We start from the raw sequence: 17,774 nt of genomic DNA, 5'->3' as shown, positions 1-17,774 counted from the left end.
TCTAGCAAGAAAATTAGGATTGTGTCAGTATATTCGCATTGTGAAGGGACAGATCAAGATAAGATGGATAGTTTTTATGAGGCACTCAGTGATGTAGTTGTTAGAGTAAAGGACAAGGACAGTGTTCTGCTCATGGGTGATTTTAACGCTAGGATTGGAAATCGAACAGAAGGGTATGAAAAGGTTATGGGTAAATTTGGAGAGGATATGGAGGCAACAGGAACGGGAAACAACTCTTGGATTTCTGTGCCAGTATGGGCTTAGTAATCACAAACTCCTTTTTAAACATAAGAACATTCACCGGTATATTTGGGAAGGCAGGGGAACCAGATCTGTCATTGACTATATAACAACAGATCAGGAATTCAGGAAGGCTGTGAGGGACACAAGTGTATTCAGGGGACTCTTTGATGACACTGATCATTATTTAATCTGCAGTGAAATTGGGATTGTGAGGCCGAAAGTGCAGGAGGTCAGGTCCATATGTAGGAGGATAAGAGTGGAGAAACTTCAGGATAAGGAAATCAGGCACAAGTACATAACAGCGATCTCAGAAAGGTACCAGTTAGTTGAATGTAGTCAATTACAGTCATTGGAAAAGGAATGGACAAGGTACAGGGACACAGTACTAGAAGTGGCTAAAGAATGTCTTGGAACAGTAGTGTGTAAAAGTAGGATGAAGCAAACAGCTTGGTGGAATGATACAGTCAAGGCAGCCTGTAAAAGGAAAAAGTGTTCACAGTGTTGTCATGTGGCATCCCATTAGACAGACATTTGACTCATGTTACCAGTTTGATGGTCGAAGTAGAGAGGATATATAATGTAGACTGGCAATGGCAAGTAAAGCGTTTCTGAAGAAGAGAAATTTGTAACATCGAGTATAGATTTAAGTGTCAGGAAGTCGTTTCTGAAAGTATTTGTATGGAGTGTAGCCATGTATGGAAGTGAAACATGGACGATAAATAGTTTGGACAAGAAGAGAATAGAAGCTTTTGAAATGTGGTGCTACAGAAGAATGCTGAAGATTAGATGGGTAGATCACATAACTAATGAGGAGGTATTGAATAGGACTGGGGAGAAGAGAAGTTTGTGGCACAACTTGACTAGAAGAAGGGATCGGTTGGTAGGACAAGTTCTGAGGCATCAAGGGATCACCAATTTAGTACTGGAGGGCAGCGTGGAGAGTAAAAATCGTAGAGGGAGACCAAATGATGAATACACTAAGCAGATTCAGAAGGATGTAGGTTGCAGTAGTTACTGGGAGATGAAGAAGCTTGCACATGATAGAGTAGCATGGAGAGCTGCATCAAACCAGTCTCAGGACTGAAGACCACAACAACAACAAAAAACCAGTTTGCAATAATGTATAGGAATCTTCATGGTGCAAATTTATCACGTAGCAATGAAAATTCACTGCTTTTTCTTCATAATCACCTGGAAGCCGTTGAGCGGTGGTGGCTTTCCTCCAAAAGCCTACTCCATTTTGATTCAAAAATCTTGGTAGCTTTGAAACTGGTGAAGCCTAGTTCTTTCTCTAAAACTCCTGCTTTGAGTTGGCACATTTCACTAGTCACCATGTATCCGTGTTGTCACTTCTCATCTACATAATTGCAGAGTCTTTTTTTTTTTAAAAAAAAGGCCAAGATGCTTCATTTTTGGCCATGAAACGCCTGATGATTACCATTCAGTTCTGGAAGCTGTGTTTTGTTTTTTTACTTGTCGCGAATACAACCTTCACGCATATCATTCTGTCTTCCTGTTAAGTGGTTTCCAGTGTTCTCACTTGTTTAATAAAACATTTTCTTTAGCTGTGCACAAGCAATAACGGCAGGTTGTAACCATAATTAACAACTTAACATTTGGTTAATATATCACTTCTGTTGGACTGCTGACGTATTACAGACTAAGGTGAGAGCAACTCTGTTGTGTAATGTATTGTGTATTGTTGGAGGCGGAGCAGTACCAGCCTTATTACAATTAATATGCGTACCCCAGTTTTTCGTCCTTAAATTCAAGAAAAAAATATGCATGAATTATTTGCATATATATGGTATTTCCATGAGAAATGCAGTTCATACTCGTGAAAGATTTTATAACTGTAAAGCAGATGCAGTCTATGCCGTTACTGGTTGCTTTCCGTAAGATAGTTTAGTATATGTTTCTTTGGCTGCCTGGTAAGTAGAAATGTTATCAGTGTTTATTTCTATATTGTTTCATTTTTGGTGATCATAAAACTGTACTCTTGTCAGTTTAAATACTGCCATTCGTTTTCCATCTCCTCCACATGCTCAACCCTCAATTTGGTATTCGTTTACTATTCAGACTATTGGTTCTTTAATATAATTTGTCTAAATTACAACTGGAATATAAGTTGATTACTAAAAACAGAGTGAAAGAAAAAAAAACATGAAATAGCCAGTTTATGCAAAATGTGATCCAAACAAGTAGTCAAAAGTGCTGTTGTTACGTGCATGTGTCAGTGCACTTTATGTCTTCTGTTTTTTAAGTTATGAGCAAACTATCCCTATCTTTTGTATTGATTAAAGTGGAGGAATTAATTGTCATTCACTATGTGATCAAAAGTATCCAGATACCTGGCTGAAAATGACTTAAAAGTTCATGGCGCCTTCCATCAGTAATGCTGGAATTCGATATAGTGTTGGCCCACCCTTAGCCTTGATGACAGCTTCCACTCTCGCAGGCATACGGTCAGTCAGGTGCTAGAAGGTTTCTTGGAGAATGGCAGCCCATTCTTCACACAGTGCTGCACGGAGGAGAGATATCAATGTCTGTCGGTGAGGCCTGGCAAGAAGTTGGTGTTCCAAAACATCCCTAAAGCATCGTAAAGGACTCAGGTCAGGACTCTGTGCAGGCCAGTCCATTACAGGGATGTTATTGTCGTGTAACCACTCCGCCACAGGCCGTGTATTACGAACAGGTGCTTGATCGTGTTGAAAGATGCAGTCTCCATCCCTGAATTGCTCTTCAACAGTGGGAAGCAAGAAGGTGCTTAAAACTGCAGTGTAGACCTGTGCTGTGATAGTGCCACGCAAAACTACAAGGGGTGCAAGCCCCTCCCTGAAAAACACGACCACACCATAACACCACTGCCTCCAAATTTTACTGTTTGCACTACACATGCTGGCAGATGACGTTCACTGGGCATTTGCCAAAACCACACCTTGCCATCGGATCGTCACATTGTGTACTATGATTTCTCACTCCATACAACATTTTTCCATTGATCAATCGTCCAGTGTTTACACTCCATACACCAAGCGAAGCATCGTTTGGCATTTTCCGTCGTGATGTGTCGTTTATGAGCAGCTGCTTGAGCATGAAATCCACGTCTCTCACCTCCTGCCTAACCTTCATAGTACATGAAGTGGATCCTGATGCAGTTCAGAATTCCTGTGTGATGGTCGGGATAGATGTCTGCCTATTACACATTATGATCCTCTTTAACTGTCGGCAGTCTCTGTCGGTCAACAGACGAGGTTGACCTGTACGCTTTTGTGCTGTGTGTGTCCCTTCACATTTCCACTTCACTATCACATTGGAAACAGTGGATCTAGGGATGTTTAGGAGTGTGGAAATATCGCATACGTACATATGACAAGTGACACCCAATCACCTGACAACGTTCGAAGTCCAGGAGTTCCGCGGAGTGCCCCATTCTGCTCTCTCACAAGGTCGCTGATATGGAGTAACTGGCAGGCACCTAATATGAAAAGCGCATGTTTTTGGGTGTGTCCGGATGCTTTTGATCACATAGTGTGTCATAATGAGAGAGGTATAAACGCAGTGCTAACTTTGTGAGAAAAAAAGTATGAGGACTCTTGAGCAAGTAAAGCGACACATCTTTTTTCTGAAAACAGGGTGGTTTTATTCGGAATTCCAATACACCATCTTAGTCCCCACTCCTTTGGCTACGAAACCCTATTTTTCAACATAATCTCCATGCAATGCGACAGCCTTATGCCATCTTACTGGAAGGGCCAGTATGCCGCATGGTACCACTTTACTGGTCAATGTCAGAGATGATGTTTTGCTGCTTCAGCAACCTCCCCATCATTCTTGTACTGCTTTCCGCAGTGTGTGCGCTTGATTGGGCCAAACAGATGGAAGTCAGAAGGTGCAAGATCTGGGCTATAGGGTGGATGAGGAAGAAGAGCCCAAAGGAATTTTGTGAGCTCCTCTTGGGTGTGCAGTATTCTGTGAGGCCTTGCGTTGTCATGGGGGAGGAGAATATCATTTGTATTTTTGTGACGAAAAACATGCTGAAGTCATTGCTTCAATTTCCTGAGGGTAGAACAATATACATCTGGTTTCAACATAGCACCATAAGGGAGAATATCAAAGAGTATAATCTCTTCAGAGTTTCAAGAGACTGTCGCCATGACTGGCTGAAGCTGGTGCAACTATGAACTTCTTATTTGGAGGAGAGGTGCTATGGCGCTACTCCATGAAGTGCTGTTTTGTTTCTGGTTCAAAATGATGAACCCATGTTTCATCACCTGTGATGATGTTAAAGAAAGTTGTGATCAGCCTCATAACGTGCAAGCAATCCCGCACAGATGGTCCTTCATTGCTCTTTGTGATCTCAGGTTTGACAGCAAACAATCCAGTAGTTACACACCTTGAGTACCACAACTGGTTGACGAGTGTATTAGTACTACCAAAGAGACATCCAGTAGTGCAGTGAGGTGTTTGATTGTGCTCCATTGATTACCTTGAATGAGAGTCTGCGCACATTCCAACATTGCAGGAGTCACAGTTGTGTGTGGCTGGCACGCATAAGATCAGACAGCTTTATGTACACTGGACTCGGATTCAGGAGGACGCTGGCTCAAACCCACGTCCAGCCATACTGATTTAGGTTTTCCGTGATTTCCCTAAATAGCTTCATGTAAATTTCAGGATGGCTCCTTTGAAAGGGATTTCCTTCCCAATCTTTCCCTAATCCGATGGGACCGATTACCTTGCTGTTTGGTCTCCTCCTCCAAACCAACCAACCAACAGCTTTAGGTGACCTTGTTGCAATGATGACAGACACCTCACCTAATTACTCACAATGCTCGCCCAACAACTGGTCTTGCTTTTGTTCACTGCCAGGTATCCGTAGATATTCTGCAAGCACCTACGAATATCGACGAAGCTCTGCCAAAAGAAATTCAGTGACAGTTCCCTGCCTGGAACACACCCCTGTTACAGACACCATTTTGAGGGCTACACACAGTGGTACCATTTATCAGAACTTCATAAAACTGTAGGGGCTGAAGCGGGAATATTCCATCATGTTGCACAATAAATTCTGCATTTTTCCAACTGAAATTGGCTGAGAAAAGAAATCTGTTGCAGTACTTGTTGAATGCCCTCTATATTAATTATTATTCCCTACGCCCCCTCCAATTGAGAGATGGAATCTTCTTATTTTCAGGAGGTCAACTACCATAGAGCCGATGGATACATTTAAAAATCAAAACTAGTGCTCTTACCTTTCAGAATCTCAGGTTCCTCCTTTTAGGGTAAAAAAGAGAAAATGGTTGGTCAACAGGTCCTCGACTGTTGAGTTATGAGCGATCCACCTTACCTGAGGGGGAAAGGAAGCAAAAATGTAGTTAAAAGCATAACCTGTGGTAGGAAGTGAACACTGCCATTATCAGTTTGAAGCTGGAGTAATAGAGTACGATATAAAGATGGGATAGAAGAAAATGTCAAATAGGGAAGTTAAAAAGAGAAAAAAGGAAGAAACTAAGACATAGAAAAGTAAATACTTAAGTCACCAATAAAAGAAGGAATAAATCTTCAAAACAGTTTTGTTTCACTGTATGAGATTCCCAGACCACCAGTCCTATCCCTGAGTTCATACCACTGTAAAGCTTGTCCCATGCACTCAACCACTACCACTTATTCCACACTTACCACCAACAGAACATGCAACAGGAAAGACTGAACTACTCCCGGGACTACCCATGCCATTTTCCAGCTTACATGTGTTTATTGTGTAGCTTTTTGATAGGAATGGCCAAAATCAAACTGTAATCACATATGTACGTAACAGACAAACTTACTGAGGTGCTGAGGAAGCTCTACTCTATGACAAGAAGTCAGACTGCTTGCTACACTACATCATTACAACAAATAGGTCATGTCAGTCATTTTTGTAAGTAAAGCTTTTCTTTGCAGACTCTTCAACAGGAGTACGACAAGTTACAAGACACACTAGAGCAACAGAAAGCTGAAATGAGCAAAGCTAAGAAGAATCAAGACACTGCTCTGGCAGACTTAGAAAAGCTAAGGAAACATCTAGAACAGTGTCTTGAGGAAAAACTAAATGTGGAGAAACTTCTAGAATCCTGTAGTAGTGAAAAGTTGACCCTGGAACGAACATGGAAGGAACAAACTAATCAACTGAAAAATTTGCGAAAGGAGGTAGAGTTACAGAATAACAGTTACAGGTGAGAAATAAAATTTGTATAACTGTCATTAAATGACTACTTTGTTGGTTACTAATGTAATAAAAAAGGAATTTGTGCTAAGAAAGAAATTTTAAATCATGTATTTTCTTTGAGGACAGTTTCACTCACAGCTGTTTCATCATATAAATTGTTAAACCACTGGTCTGTAGAAGCACATTCTTTATCAGAAAACTGGCTGTAAATCTATTAGCCCTACTACTGTTGTAAGTAATAAGATGTAGATTTTGAAGGATCTCGTATTCACACACTGCCTAATGTGATGCTAAGATCCCACAAGTTTGCAGTGATGCACTGTAAAGTTTGTTTGTTCAGTTTATGTTGTCCATTGGCCAGAGGAGAGGAAGAAAAGAAGAAGGTACACAGTCTGTTGTGTTTGTAAAAAGTTTTCGTGGTACGCCACCTAAATCTTGGACGGTCATGTAGAAAATTCTGTTTGTAGCAGCAGACATCCATGGTGATGGAGCCCTTAGGGCATTTGAAATAAGAGATCACCCCAATCGAAAATCCAGGATGGAATGTAACAATATTATGAGAAGGAAAGTTACTACTCCCCATACAGCGGAGATGCTTAGTCGCAGATAGGTAGTGTGGTTTCTGTTGCCTGAGACTGCAGTCGTGTGTGTGTGTGTGTGTGTGTGTCTAGTGTTGGCCTTAATGGCCGTAAGCTTTAATTGTGAGAGTCTTTTTTTTTTGTGCTTATCTTCGACTCAGCATCACCACTATATGGTGAGATCACTGTAATTTGTATGATCTGTTTGAGAGAGTCTTGTTAGCCAAATACTTGACTCCTGTACATAAGGTCGATTGAGAGAAGAGGTGTACAATCCAAAATCATAACAGTACACAGTGGATCTCACGTAGCTACTTTAATAAGTGCAGTAAAAAAATCCTAGCACCATTAATTATTCTTGAATTTTTATGCAGTAATTTCCAAAATATAAGTAAATATTTTTCAGTCAGTTCCAAAGTATAAGAAGTAAATATTTTCATTTTTGGTTCCAGTTTTTCTTAAAATTTTCAATGGTTGAGCTACATAACTTCAACCTAGGCTAATAACAGAATCTGAAACTAAGATATTACACCATACGAGGGTGGTAATGATATACATTGTCATGGAGCAAACATCCTTTTGGACAGCTTTTGCAACATTTCTTCACAGCATCTTGTAACATCATCAGGTGATTTCGATAGCATAAGATATCATGGTTTAGTTTTGATCTGTCAGGAAGACATAACAGGATAAGCTTTAAGTCATAGTGGAAGATTCATTATGGCTTCACAATATTTTTACATTGTAGCTATCATCATCATTGAGCATTAATTTACTTGTTGTGGGTTCTTTAGATTTCATTTATGCTAACATGACTCTGTGATAGGTTTGCTTTTCATTATTTTGTGTGAAATTTGTGTTCCCTGTTGGGACAATTTTCATTGAAACTGAGAAATGGGACCAGTGGTTAAACCATGAATATATAAAAAAAACGAAAGATCAGTGATGGACTGTTCCTTCAGAAAGAAATTCCCAGATTCTTCCACTTTCTGTGGCCAAACTGAGCTGCTTTTGAATCTTCAGTGATCTTATTGTCTATGGGAAATTAAACACCTATCTTCTTTCCTTTATTTTTGATGAAGATACTGAGACTTATAGTCCAAATCTAATATGTTTGTGATCAGTGGTTAACAGGGCCAAATCCAGCACTGCCTTGAGTACTACTGTGTAACATTGCTGTATTAGCAGTATTGCAAGAAAGAGCTCAACAAGGTGACATACAATTGTGGACCAGTAGTTGAATATGACATCAAAATAATAGCAATCATAGGTACTTTTGATCTACATATGCTATGACCATTTGTTGACTTCCAGGATGCTTCCAGTAGTCATAAAAAAACATTATAAGAATTACTGACAGATAAAAGAATCAGTACATGCATTAGGGACAGGTTGCAGTAGTGTTTCATTGCTATAGTTCTAAAAATTTGCAAAGCAGTCAAGGCACCTTGAATAAAATAATAACTGGTTTTTGTTGCTGTTTAAGATATGCTTTACTGTGGGACAAAACCTGTTACCTGAGATGCCTTTTGTGGTTTTGAAGAGATAAATTTCAGTGACTAATATTTTCACCTTGTTTTCAGAGAAAAAGAAATAACAGTGTCTCAGTTACAAGAACAACTGAACAAACTCCAACAGAAGTTGTCAGAGGAAGAAACAAATCACCAAGCAACAAAGGAAGCTCTTGAAATGAGTATGCAGGAGTGCAAGAAGAACTCATTGTTAACATTGGAGATGGATGATTATGAGGTAATCCATCAGCAATTAATATTTTCTGTACAGCTTTCCTGGAACAAATTTATGGCAGTTTTTGAAAAGATGGAAGAGACAGTGATAACAAAATTGCTGCGTAGTTAATTGAATTAAATTTTATGTGTAGTTACAGATAAGAGTTTCATCTTCATCTAAAAAGGGGCATTTTTGGGTAGAGCTGGTTTTCGAGAGAAAGCAGACAGGCAATTAACAGCTGAAATATATGTTTCTTTGAATGATGGCAATAGATATAAGATAAAGAATTGAATTAATAGAACATTAACGTTATAGCTCAGAGAAGTATGAACAAGCTAACAATTAGAGTTGGTTGCTTCATTGTAATGCTTCATCAGTTAAAGAATCTCTTGGGCTTATGGATGCCTTACAACTGAAAATCCATTTTGCCCATCAAAATACTAAAATATGCACATCAGTTTATCTTGGAAACCCGCAGAATTAATTTTCCATTATATTTTTCAGAATACATCAATGTGATAGGACCAGACTTGAAGGCTGAAATAGCTATATCTAAAAACAGAAATGGGAGGAGAAATTATACTGCATATTTGTGTCACAGGCTATAAAACAGTACAAAGGAAATGTCATGACCCTAGTGAAACGTATTACTGATTGGTAATGTATAGGTCACTCAGCCTTCACCGAAAGATAAGCAATAATCCATTTTGTCTGCATACTTCTCGTGTGCCAGCACCTCTTTAATTTGTCAAATGTGAACTGTTCCCATACATATTATATTCTGTTGTTGATTGTCTATCAACACAAAATCAGGATAAAATATGTTAGTATGAGGGTCATCAAAAATATATTAGTAAGAGGGTCATCAGGAAAGTAAATAACATTTTGACCTGTGACTGCGCCTCCGCCCTCAACATGACCACCCCCACTACCATAGTCCATGCGGACGGAAGAGTGTTCATGATGAAGATCGCTTGGGCTGGCCCTGAGTGGTGACTGATGGACTCGCAGCAAGGATTGAAATAAAAATCATTCAGTTACAAACATACAGTTTGTAAGCTCCTCCCTCTTATCTTCTCATTGGATAAAAGTCTTGTCCTTAACCTAATGTGCAGTATGCAGAAGGGGCGGGCACGTGAACTTGAACTGGAGGTAGGATCTTGTTCTGCCATGTTAGGAAAGGTTTCAAATGAACACAATTTAACAAAGAAGTCATCAAATACAGAAAAAATTATATGTTTACTGTAACGCTTCCATCCAATTGTCATAAAATATTCATCGTTACAGTTATTAATGGCTTTAAAGATCATTTGCCATTAACATACTGGGGACTCTACATGTATTAAAAAAATCATATTGGTGATCTAAATGATTAATGGAAAATCTCATATAAAGATGTGAAACAAATACTAACAAAGAGATAGAGGGGCTGGCCAGTACTTACCTCAGCTCAGTACAGCCGATAGATACACAAGAAACAGAACCGAACATTTACGTTCCTAGCTTTTGGAACAAATGTTCCTTCATCAGGGAGGAGAGAGGGGAAAGAAAGGGAAGAAGGGAAAGTGGATTCAGTTACTCACAACCCAGGTTATGAAGCAACAGGGAAAGGAAAACAGGGAGGGTAGCAAGGATGGAGGCATGGTTGTCAGAGGGAAGCCAAAGATATTCTACTGTAAGTACTGTTCCAGCTGCAAACCAAAGAGGATGCATACAGAAGTAAAGAGGTATATAGTATAAAGATAAACACAACTACACTCCTGGAAATGGAAAAAAGAACACATTGACACCAGTGTGTCAGACCCACCATACTTGCTCCGGACACTGCGAGAGGGCTGTACAAGCAACGATCACACGCACGGCACAGCGGACACACCAGGAACCGCGGTGTTGGCCGTCGAATGGCGCTAGCTGCACAGCATTTGTGCACCGCCGCCGTCAGTGTCAGCCAGTTTGCCATGGCATACGGAGCTCCATCGCAGTCTTTAACACTGGTAGCATGCCGCGACAGCGTGGACGTGAACCGTATGTGCAGTTGACGGACTTTGAGCGAGGGCGTATAGTGGGCATGCGGGAGGCCGGGTGGACGTACCGCCGAATTGCTCAACACGTGGGGCGTGAGGTCTCCACAGTACATCGATGTTGTCGCCAGTGGTCGGCGGAAGGTGCACGTGCCCGTCGACCTGGGACCGGACCGCAGCGACGCACGGATGCACGCCAAGACCGTAGGATCCTACGCAGTGCCGTAGGGGACCGCACCGCCACTTCCCAGCAAATTAGGGACACTGTTGCTCCTGGGGTATCGGCGAGGACCATTCGCAACCGTCTCCATGAAGCTGGGCTACGGTCCCGCACACCGTTAGGCCGTCTTCCGCTCACGCCCCAACATCGTGCAGCCCGCCTCCAGTGGTGTCGCGACAGGCGTGAATGGAGGGACGAATGGAGACGTGTCGTCTTCAGCGATGAGAGTCGCTTCTGCCTTGGTGCCAATGATGGTCGTATGCGTGTTTGGCGCCGTGCAGGTGAGCGCCACAATCAGGACTGCATACGACCGAGGCACACAGGGCCAACACCCGGCATCATGGTGTGGGGAGCGATCTCCTACACTGGCCGTACACCACTGGTGATCGTCGAGGGGACACTGAATAGTGCACGGTACATCCAAACCGTCATCGAACCCATCGTTCTACCATTCCTAGACCGGCAAGGGAACTTGCTGTTCCAACAGGACAATGCACGTCCGCATGTATCCCGTGCCACCCAACGTGCTCTAGAAGGTGTAAGTCAACTACCCTGGCCAGCAAGATCTCCGGATCTGTCCCCCATTGAGCATGTTTGGGACTGGATGAAGCGTCGTCTCACGCGGTCTGCACGTCCAGCACGAACGCTGGTCCAACTGAGGCGCCAGGTGGAAATGGCATGGCAAGCCGTTCCACAGGACTACATCTAGCATCTCTACGATCGTCTCCATGGGAGAATAGCAGCCTGCATTGCTGCGAAAGGTGGATATACACTGTACTAGTGCCGACATTGTGCATGCTCTGTTGCCTGTGTCTATGTGCCTGTGGTTCTGTCAGTGTGATCATGTGATGTATCTGACCCCAGGAATGTGTCAATAAAGTTTCCCCTTCCTGGGACAATGAATTCACGGTGTTCTTATTTCAATTTCCAGGAGTGTATTTAGGATGAAAAGATGCGTGAATGGTTAAAGAGGAAAGGGAAAGAGGAGAAGACTGAAGAGTAAATGGGAGTGAGGTTGTTTAACGTAAGTTCAGTCCAGGGGGATGGCGGTATGAAAGGATGTGTTGGAGTGCAAGTTCCCATCTCCGCAGTTCAGAGGGACTGGTTTTGGGTGGGAGAAGCCAAATGGCACATATGGTGTAGCAGGTTCCTAGGTCCCTAGAATTATGTTGGAGGGCATGCTCCGCTACTGGGTATTGGGCATCTCCTAGGCGGACAGTTGGTCTTTGTCCGTTCATGCACTCAGCCAGTTTAGTTGTTGTCATACCGATGTAAAAGGCTGTGCAGTGCAGGCATGTCAGTTGATAAATGACATGTGTAGTTTGACACGTGGCCCTGCCTTGAATTGTGTATGTTTTACCAGTAGCGGGTCTGGAGTAGGTGGTTGTGGGGGGATGCATGGGGCAGGTTTTGCAGCGGGGTCGGTTACAGGGGTAGGAACCGCTGGGTAGAGAAAGTAGTCTCGGAATATTGTAGGGTTTAACAAGGATGTTATGGTGGTTGGGGGTGGGGGGGGGGGGGGGGGGGACGAAAGGCAACTCTGGGTGGTGTGGGGAGAATTTTGTCAAGGGGTGATCTCATTTCAGGGGTTGACTTGAGAAAGTCATATCCCTGGCGGAGTAATTTGTTGATGTTTTCGAGCCCAGGATAGTATTGGGTGACAAGGGGGATGCTTCTGTGTGGTCTGGGGGTAGGAACATTGTTGTTGGACGGGGAGGAATGTATTGCTCGGGAGATCTGTTTGTGGACAAGGTCTGCAGGATAGTTGTGGGAGAGGAAAGCACTGGTCAGGTTATTAGTGTAATTGTTGAGGGATTCGTCACTGGAGCAGATACGTTTGCCACGAATACCTAGGCTGTAGGGAAGGGAGCATTTGATGTGGAATGGATGGCAGCTATTAAAGTGAAGGTACTGTTGTTTGTTTGTGGGTTTGATATGGACAGAGGTGTGGATGTGAGCTTCAACAAGATGAAGTTCAACATCCAGGAAGGTGGCTTGGGTTTTGGAGAAGGACCAGGTGAAATTCAGATTCGAAAAGGAGTTGAGGTTATGGAGGAAATTAAGGAGTGTTTCTTCACCATGAGTCCAGACCACAAAGATGTCATCTATAAACCTATATCAGGTCAGGGGAAGCAGCTGTTGGGTCTTCAGGAAAGCCTCCTCCATGCGGCCCATGAAGAGGTTGGCATAGGACGGAGCCATCCTGGTTCTCATGGCCGTTCCCCTGATTTGTTTGTAGGTCTGGCCTTCAAAAGTGAAGTAATTATGGGTGAGGATGAAGTTGGTAAGTGTGATAAGGAACAAGGTTTTTGGAAGATCTTCTGGTGGGCGTTGGGAGAGGTAGTGCTCAAGGGCAGAGAGACCATGGGTATGTGGGATGTTTGTGTAAAGGGATGTAGCATCTATGGTGACAATAAAGGTTTCAGGTGGGAGAGGAGTGGGAATGGATTTGAAGCGTTCTAGGAAGTGGTTTGTGTCTTTGATGTAGGATGGGAGTCTGTGGGTGATAGGTTGGAGGTGCTGGTCTACCAGAGCTGAGATAAATTCTGTTGGGGCTTTGAAGCCTGCTACAATGGGACAGCCAGGATGGTTCTCTTTGTGGATTTTGGGTAATAGGTAGAAGGTAGGGGTACGTGGCTCAGGTGGAGTGAGTAAGTCTATGGAAGCTGTTGTGAGGCCCTGTGAGGGACCTTGGATTTTTAGGTTTATCTGCAGCTCAGTCTGGATGGAGGGAATGGGATCCTGGGTAACAGCTTTGTAGGTCGAGGTGTCAGAGAGTTGACGCAGTCCTTCTGCCACATACTCCACACGGTCAAGTACGACAGTTGTGGAGCCTTTATCCGCCGGAAGGATGACAATAGAGCGGTCTATTTTCAGCTCCTTAATGGCACGGGATTCAGCTGGGGTGATGTTGGGGGTTGTCGGGATGTTCTTCAAGAAGGACTGGGAGGCAACACTGGATGTGAGGAATTCCTGAAATGTCTGCAAGGGATGGTTTTGGGGGAGGGGAGAAGGATCCCTTTGAGAAGGCGGTCGGAACTGTTCTAGACAGGGTTCAACACTGGGTCTAGTATTTGGGGGCTGTGTTTGGGTAGTTAAGTGATATTTCCAGTTGAGGTTCCGGGTGAATGAGAGGAGATCTTTAACCAGAGCAGTGTGGTTGAATTTAGGCGTGGGGCTAAAGGTTAAGCCTTTTGGTAGAACAGATGTCTCTGGAGGAGAGAGGGATCTGGATGAGAGGTTTAGAACTGAATTGGGACTGGTGGTATGTGGCATTTGACTGTGGTTATAGTTGAGATTTGGTCTGTGTGGGGTATGTGCTGGGATGGGGAGATTGAGTAGGGTGGCTAGGCTAGGTTTGTTGGCTATGAGGGGGGTTTGTTGAAGGTTCTGTTGTGGTTGGTGTTTGTGAGGGACAGGGAGAGGGACCCCACTTCTTAGGTGTTGCACTAGCACGGTGGATAGTTTTTTCAGGTGGTGTGTGGCATGGAACTCAAGTTTGCAGCTGGCTTCTAGGATGATGTTCCTGAGTGTGTTCTCCAAGCAAGGGTTTGAGAGGTGGAGGACTTCGAAGAGAGATAGGAGCTGTGGGGAGTGGTGGTTACATGAAGTAGTGTAGAGATTCAGGACAAGTTGGGTAAGGGCTATGGATTGAAGGTTCTGGAAGTCCAGGAGAGACTGGTGGAAGGAGGAATTGCACCCAGAGATGGGAACTTTTAAGGTAAGTCCTTTAGGGGTAATTCCAAAGATTAAGCAGGACCGGAGGAAAAGTATGTTGGATTGCAGTTTGGCTACGGTGAATGCATGTTTCCGGAATGAATGTAAATAATGTGGTGTAGGATTAGGGTACATAGTGGGTAACTGGTGGGTAGGGAAATTAAATAACTAAAGTTGAAATAGTAATCATAAGAAGGAATAAAACACGGAGGGAAGGACGAGAAAGAAAGAGATTGTGTTGGTAATGTTCAGTAACAAAGGAAGACCACTAAATAAGAAAAATACGGAAAAAGTTGACCAGACCAAGCAAGTATGTCCAGATCAAGGGAAAAGAACACACGTTGCTCAAAAACAGAGATAGCGAGTGGCGAAAAAAAAAGATCGCGCGTGCCGCAAAAGATATCGCGCGTGCCACAAAAAAGACCGTATGTGCCGCAAAAAAGTTTGCGGGTGGCGCAGAAATGTACCAAAAAAATTTTCTTGTGGCAGAGAAAGATAGCCAATGGCACAAAAATATCACCAGCAACAAGAAATCGACGGAAATGGATGATACTGGTAGGTGTGGAAGAGATTGTTGGCAGCGATCGTTGGCTGGAAAGCAGCGAATAACGAATGTTAAAACTATGGAATGTTAAATAAATAAAAAAAGAGAAGTGGACTACAAACGGAACAAGATAATAGGAGGCAGATGAAACTAGCACAGTTGGTGACAAAAATATTTATTTATGTATATATAAAACACTGAAGAAGAGAAAGTGTTAAGATGACAGATGTAAGTGATAGCTAACAAAAGGGACAAAACAATGAAGGATGTGGACCATTTAGGTGATCTAAATGATTAATGGAAAATCTCATATAAAGATGTGAAACAAATACTAACACAGAGATAGAGGGGCTGGCCAGTACTTACCTCAGCTCAGTACAGCCGATAGATACACAAAAAACAGAACCGAAAATTTACGTTCCTAGCTTTCGGAACAAATGTTCCTTCATCATGGAGGAGAGAGGGGAAAGAAAGGGAAGAAGGGAAAGTGGATTCAGTTACTCACAACCCAGGTTATGAAGCAACAGGGAAAGGAAAACAGGGAGGGTAGCAAGGATGGAGGCATGGTTGTCAGAGGGAAGCCAAAGATATTCTACTGTAAGTACTGTTCCAGCTGCAAACCAAAGAAGATGCATACAGAAGGGAATCAGTGATCATAAGGCCGTTGCAGCATCCCTGAATATGGAAGTTAATAGGAATATAAAAAAAGGGAGGAAGGTTTATCTGTTTAGCAAGAGTAATAGAAGGCAGATTTCAGACCTAACAGATCAAACCGAAAATTTCTGTTCCGACACTGACAATGTTGAGTGTTTATGGAAAAAGTTCAAGGCAATCGTAAAATGCGTTTTAGACAGGTACGTGCCGAGTAAAACTGTGAGGGACGGGAAAAACCCACCGTGGTACAACAACAAAGTTAGGAAACTACTGCGAAAGCAAAGAGAGCTTCACTCCAAGTTTAAACACAGCCAAAACCTCTCAGACAAACAGAAGCTAAACGATGTCAAAGTTAGCGTAAGGAGGGCTATGCGTGAAGCGTTCAGTGAATTCGAAAGTAAAATACTAGGTACCGACTTGACAGAAAATCCTAGGAAGTTCTGGTCTTACGTTAAATCAGTAAGTGGCTCGAAACATCATGTCCAGACACTCCGGGATGATGATGGCATTGAAACAGAGAATGACAAGCGTAAAGCTGAAATACTAAACACCTTTTTCCAAAGCTGTTTCACAGAGGAAGACCGCACTGCAGTTCCTTCTCTAAATCCTCGCACCAACGAAAAAATGGCTGACATCGAAATAAGTGTCCAAGGAATAGGAAAGCAACTGGAATCACTCAACAGAGGAAAGTCCACTGGACCTGACGGGATACCGATTCGATTCTACACAGAGTACGCGAAAGAACTTGCCCCCCTTCTAACAGCCGTGTACCGCAAGTCTCTAGAGGAACAGAAGGTTCCAAATGATTGGAAAAGAGCGCAGGTAGTCCCAGTCTCCAAGAAGGGTCGTCGAGCAGATGCGCAAAACTATAGACCTATATCTCTGACGTCGATCTGTTGTAGAATTTTAGAACATGTCTTTTGCTCGAGTATCATGTCGTTTTTGGAAACTCAAAATCTACTATGTAGGAATCAACATGGATTCCGTAAACAGCGATCGTGTGAAACCCAACTCGCTTTATTTGTTCATGAGACCCAGAAAATATTAGATACGGGCTCCCAGGTAGATGCTATTTTTCTTGACTTCCGGAAGGCGTTCGATACAGTTCCGCACTGTCGCCTGATAAACAAAGTAAGAGCCTACGGAATATCAGACCAGCTGTGTGGCTGGATTGAAGAGTTTTTAGCAAACAGAACACAGCATGTTGTTATCAACGGAGAGACGTCTACAGACATTAAAGTAACCTCTGGCGTGCCACAGGGGAGTGTTATGGGACCATTGCTTTTCACACTATATATAAATGACCTAGTAGATAGTGTCGGAAGTTCCATGCGGCTTTTCGCAGATGATGCTGTAGTATACAGAGAAGTTGCAGCATTAGAAAATTGTAGCGAAATGCAGGAAGATCTGCAGCGGATAGGCACTTGGTGCAGGGAGTGGCAACTGACCCTTAATATAGACAAATGTAATGTATTGCGAATACATAGAAAGAAGGATCCTTTATTGTATGATTATATGATAGCGGAACAAACACTGGTAGCAGTTACTTCTGTAAAATATCTGGGGGTATGCGTGCGGAACGATTTGAAGTGGAATGATCATATAAAATTAATTGTTGGTAAGGCGGGTACCAGGTTGAGATTCATTGGGAGAGTCCTTAGAAAATGTAGTCCATCAACAAAGGAGGTGGCTTACAAAACACTCGTTCGACCTATACTTGAGTATTGCTCATCAGTGTGGGATCCGTACCAGATCGGGTTGACGGAGGAGATAGAGAAGATCCAAAGAAGAGCGGCGCGTTTCGTCACAGGGTTCTTTGGTAACCGTGATAGCGTTACGGAGATGTTTAACAAACTCA

General features: G+C 42.8%; 1 protein-coding gene across 1 annotated transcript in view; it reads left to right on the top strand.

The window, feature by feature from the left end:
• LOC126161823 (nucleoprotein TPR-like) overlaps positions 1-17,774 on the top strand; it is a 302,767-nt gene that overhangs the window by 151,591 nt on the left and 133,402 nt on the right. Inside the window, exons 11-12 of the mRNA XM_049917927.1 lie at positions 6,190-6,461; positions 8,616-8,781. Of these exons, the coding sequence (XP_049773884.1) occupies positions 6,190-6,461; positions 8,616-8,781 (438 nt within the window). The remainder of the gene's footprint in view (positions 1-6,189; positions 6,462-8,615; positions 8,782-17,774) is intronic.

Source organism: Schistocerca cancellata, chromosome 2 (genome assembly GCF_023864275.1).
Source record: "Schistocerca cancellata isolate TAMUIC-IGC-003103 chromosome 2, iqSchCanc2.1, whole genome shotgun sequence".
Taxonomy (NCBI): Eukaryota; Metazoa; Arthropoda; class Insecta; order Orthoptera; family Acrididae; genus Schistocerca; species Schistocerca cancellata.
This window is presented reverse-complemented; position numbering and strand designations above follow the sequence as displayed.